The sequence below is a fragment of the Wasmannia auropunctata genome, unplaced genomic scaffold (assembly GCF_000956235.1).
Source record: "Wasmannia auropunctata unplaced genomic scaffold, wasmannia.A_1.0 LD336041.1, whole genome shotgun sequence".
Taxonomy (NCBI): domain Eukaryota; kingdom Metazoa; phylum Arthropoda; class Insecta; order Hymenoptera; family Formicidae; genus Wasmannia; species Wasmannia auropunctata.
The window spans coordinates 312,391-316,944 of record NW_012026849.1 but is presented as its reverse complement, the minus strand read 5'-3'; the positions used below and the strand labels follow the sequence as shown (position 1 = coordinate 316,944).

General features: G+C 34.4%; 1 protein-coding gene across 1 annotated transcript; it reads left to right on the top strand.

The window, feature by feature from the left end:
- The first annotated feature begins 3,014 nt into the window (after positions 1-3,014).
- On the top strand, positions 3,015-4,254 carry LOC105451884 (cytochrome c oxidase subunit NDUFA4-like). The gene is made up of 3 exons (XM_011692599.1): positions 3,015-3,208; positions 3,288-3,434; positions 4,085-4,254. Exons 1-3 carry the CDS (start codon positions 3,161-3,163, stop codon positions 4,139-4,141), a joined length of 252 nt encoding a protein of 83 aa, XP_011690901.1. The 5' UTR covers positions 3,015-3,160; the 3' UTR covers positions 4,142-4,254.
- Positions 4,255-4,554: the final 300 nt, after the last annotated feature.

The following is a 4,554-nucleotide window of genomic DNA, read 5'->3' as shown; positions in this document are numbered from 1 at the left end:
CGTGTGCTCTTCCGATTGAACATATTCCTGAATGTGTATACTTTTAGATAGAAAAACTCTCAATCCGAAATTTCAAATAGTTTTCCTTAAAAAAATTCACAAAAATGACCTTTTTTCCGGCTCCTAGGTTTATATCTCCCCTTAACAAAGTTAACAATTTTGTTCTTTAGGCAATCCTTATGATATTTTTTAATGCAATATAAGATCGCGCAAATGAAATATAGAGGATCAGTTTATATGTTTTTATACAATATAATTATGAAGATAACGCAAGAGCGATTAAGTGGATTGTTTGCTTCTAAATTCTAATAGAATATATTTCACGACTCTGTTCTTATCAAGTAAAAAAAAATTTTATTACATCTTAGAAGCAAACAATCACTCAATCGCTCCTGCATTATCTTCAAAAGAACTTGGTTCAGTATAAAATGTCGTAAAAAATATTATAATATAATATATTATAGAATATTTTTTACGGCAATTTATACTGAACCAAGTTCCCTTGCTAGATAGATGAAAAATGAGAAGTCATATCGTAAAAATTTATTTTAAATATGAAATGTTGGAGGCGCATGAGACGCTCAAATGGCGTACACGTTACTCTTTATATAACGCTTTCGAGCGTTAACGGAATCTGACTGAATTTTAGAGACTGCATAAGACTGACAATGAGCGAGAGGTACGTTTTAACACATCGAATGTTACGCGAGTGTGGACGTAACTCGTCTGCCAAGATCACAAATCAGTCAGCGGCAAGCGGGGCACAGCATAAACCAAAGCCGGCACGCTCGTAAATCTAACCGAAATGGAGAACTCGCGTAGCTTTCGGATCGCATGCGACGCGATCAACATTTGGGCTACCGAACGGCAAATCGCGAGCGCGTTTAACGAGTGCCCAAGCATTGATTTTCATTAACGAACAACGAAGGCAAACTGGAATTCCCCAACGGAGAAAAATGGAAAAGTGCACGCAAAATGCGCGCCATGCGATTGTTAAAAAATTCAAATCTGCGAAATTTCTAAAGAGATTGTTTCCGTACGCCCAGCCTGCGCACCATTAACTTTAAATTAATGTTTTGCCTAATGTTTTATTTTATCTGCTATCATGTATATATATCTCCCGCTAAGCGCAAATCTTTATCTTCAAATTCGTTGTCACTTTAGAATAAAAACAAACTCAGTGAACATAGATTATTGTATTATTGTATAAAAATTAAGTCCAATTATTTATAGAATTAATGATTCATTGCGAAATAATAATTATTTCTACAAACATTTATTTATTATTGTTAAGATTCAATTTTAATCGGGATTTTCAAATAACCGAAATTTCTCTTTGCTTCAAAATCTTCAAATCTTCTCTCTCTCCTCTCTCTCTCTCTCTCTCATAACTTTTCGACGCATGGAATTAGACGCAGGTGCGTATATTCTCTGCTCGCGAAATATGTCTAATTGTTATGAAATATGCCAGCGCATAACGTGCAACGTCAGTTGAGCTGCGAGGTGAGCTCAGCGACCCAATTGAAAATTTATCCGAGCCGCCTAATCCACTCGTGAGCCGGCTACCGATTGTACGTCGAATTTCAGTGGCGGATCGCTTGCAATCTATCGAATTCCACGCGTGCACGTCATTATTAACGTACCGAGTGAGTACGTGAGAGTACAACGCGCACGGGGGCTGTCAGGCTCCTCTCGAAAAGGAGCAGCTGCCGATCGATCGACGACGATGACGACGACGAGCCTTATAGATATAGTCGCTGACAGTGAATAGATTACTTTCCACAATACCCGGTTATATTACTAAGGAAATAGATCCCATATCACTAATCAGCGTCTGAAAATGAATGTATTTTCTATCTTGACGCTTGGGCTGTCGCAAAAAAAAAAAATATTTATAACATATAATTTTATATTTTATTAAATAAATATCATATAAATCATTCTTCTTATTTTAGAGTAGAAGTTTGTAAGAATTTTTTTATTCTTTAAGGTAGTCATTCCTAGTTGACCTATTTAAAAAATTGTCTGCATATTGTGTGATCGAAATACGAATTCTTTAATTCTTTAATGCTAAAAATATCGTTAAAATCGTCGTTAAATTTTGTTTTAATTCCTTATAAAAAATTAATTTTGTAATTATGTATTTTTAATTTTATTCTTGACTTTTTCATCTACGTTATACTTATTCTAATTAAAATAATCGATATACGCGCTTTATCATTTACCTAATAAATTGTACAAGCAAAAGGCTTTTATACGCTGAAATGTAAAAGATATATTAAAATAATATTCGGTCTAATTGTAAGATTATTTAATCCTTGTCAAACATATATGTAGACTATCCGCTACAAGTGATTGAAAAATCATTTAATTTTCTCCTATCTAAAAAAAGACATGTTAAGTCGATAACTCGCATCTCTGGAAATATTGTTGCCTCTTTTCAGCTGCAATGCTGATGTATTGAGGATGTGATATAATAGTAAATTATAGTAAAGGAGTAAAAAATGTTAAATAGCGCGCGCAAAGTGTACGTCTGTAATGCTAATACATGTAATTGCTGCATATTTTGTAAATATTTACGTAAAAATATTACCAACCCAATCAAGATTCACTGCAAAAGACACTTGCTTTATTTTAAAACTTTTATCTTATATATTTTAATTTTAATATATTTTTTTATTTTACATATTTTATTTCAAAATTATATATTTTGTATATGTATATTATATAATTTATATAAAATGATTGAATATGTCTAATTTAACATATTTAAATTTGTTACATATTTTTTACTATGACATAGAACCCGTACTGGAATTAGAATTTACTATAATTAGAACCCGTTTACATGAATTTTCGACAAATCTTAATTTAATCCAATATTTATCGGAGAAATTAATTAATTCATTGCCCGACAGAGTCTGGGATTTAATCGAGTTTAAAATTTACCACTCAAGAGAATCGTGCTCTCGATAATGTTCTTATCGATTCTTATCGCCTTTTATCGCGTAGTCACCAAGCTGGGTATATCAGTCTTAATCTGCAAAAATACAGGTGCTGCAAAAACACTAAAAACAGTGCATCAAGACTATCGAGAAAGAGAGAGTGTGTGTTATCGAGAGAATCTTGCACATAGAATCTTCTACTGGACGCCGCAATCATGAGAATGCAAGGGCTCAGTTTCGCGACCCTCAATAAGAACCCGGCCGTGAGTACGCGAAACTTGCAGATTACTCCGCGCCGCCGAACGATACTCCGCTTAACGTTATCTCTTTCATGTTTTTCAGCTGTATCCGCTGTACTTCTGCATAGGACTGGCAAGCTGCGGCGCGTTCTTGTACACGTTACGTCTGGCGACGCGCAGTCCTGACGTTTCCTGGCTGAACAAGAGAGAGGCCGAGCCGTGGAACTATTACAAGGACAGACAATACAAGGTAACGATCGCGATTGCCACTTTTCGCACCAAACCTACTTCGGACGAGTCGCAATTTCGTCCAATTGTGTCTGAATTCGGGATATAATTCTATTTATAATTTTGCTCTTTTTTTTCTCTATGTCAAAAAAAACGTCATAAGCTGCACACATTAAAGTATGATTGAAATATACACATATGTACAGGCCCGGCGTTCTTTGTGTGGATTCAGTGAAACAATCCACACCCACCGCGTAAATTATATATCCACCAGAGATTTAGCGGAGGCTGTAATGGATGACATTGATAAATTATTAAATGAATTTATAAGTAAAAATAATTATAGAGCATCCACGTTTTTGATTGTAAAAAATAAATAATTAAATGTTAAAAGAAAAAATTTGTGTACTTAAAAATTTTACCAACTTATATTGATGGAATGGAGTCAGTGGGGGGGGGGGAGATTTTTCATCAGAAATTTCCACAGTATTCCATGCCCAGAGCCGAGACAAATCGCCGGACCTGCATATGTATATTGCATTAGCCTATAAAATTACAAATAGAATTCTTTCCTGAAATTCAACATGATTGTCTTAAAGTGAGCTTGTTAGAATCTTTGCGGAAGGCAGAGTTCCGGTACGTGCTCACGTTTGTGCCTTTTAATTCTTACAGTTCTACGTGTCAAAAGATGAAATCAGCAACGCCAAGAGCCCAGCGCCTGAGTATTGAGCTGCGTCATGTAAACTAGTTTTAATAATGTATATTTTATACGAGTATATATGTAGAAAGAGTGACTTACAGTACTGAGTACTCCATTAATAAACAGTGTTTTTGAAATTGCATCGCCTGGATTTTGTATCTGTGCCATATTTTACGTTATATTAAATTCTCCTGATACTTTAGAATTGACGGTTTAAATTTTAACAGTTTGTCCTTAGATTTGAAATTTTGTTCTTTAAAAGTTTATCGGTAAGGGAAGGGGGGAGCAAATTATAGTGACAGATTTTTTTTCCCCTACAAGGTAATTTTAAGTTTACAAGATATGATTTTTCACTAAAAGAGTACTTTCCACTTTCAAATATACAAAAAACTTAATTAGAGTTTCCATAAGTTAAGTATACGGGCTAGATTTTCATAAAAAC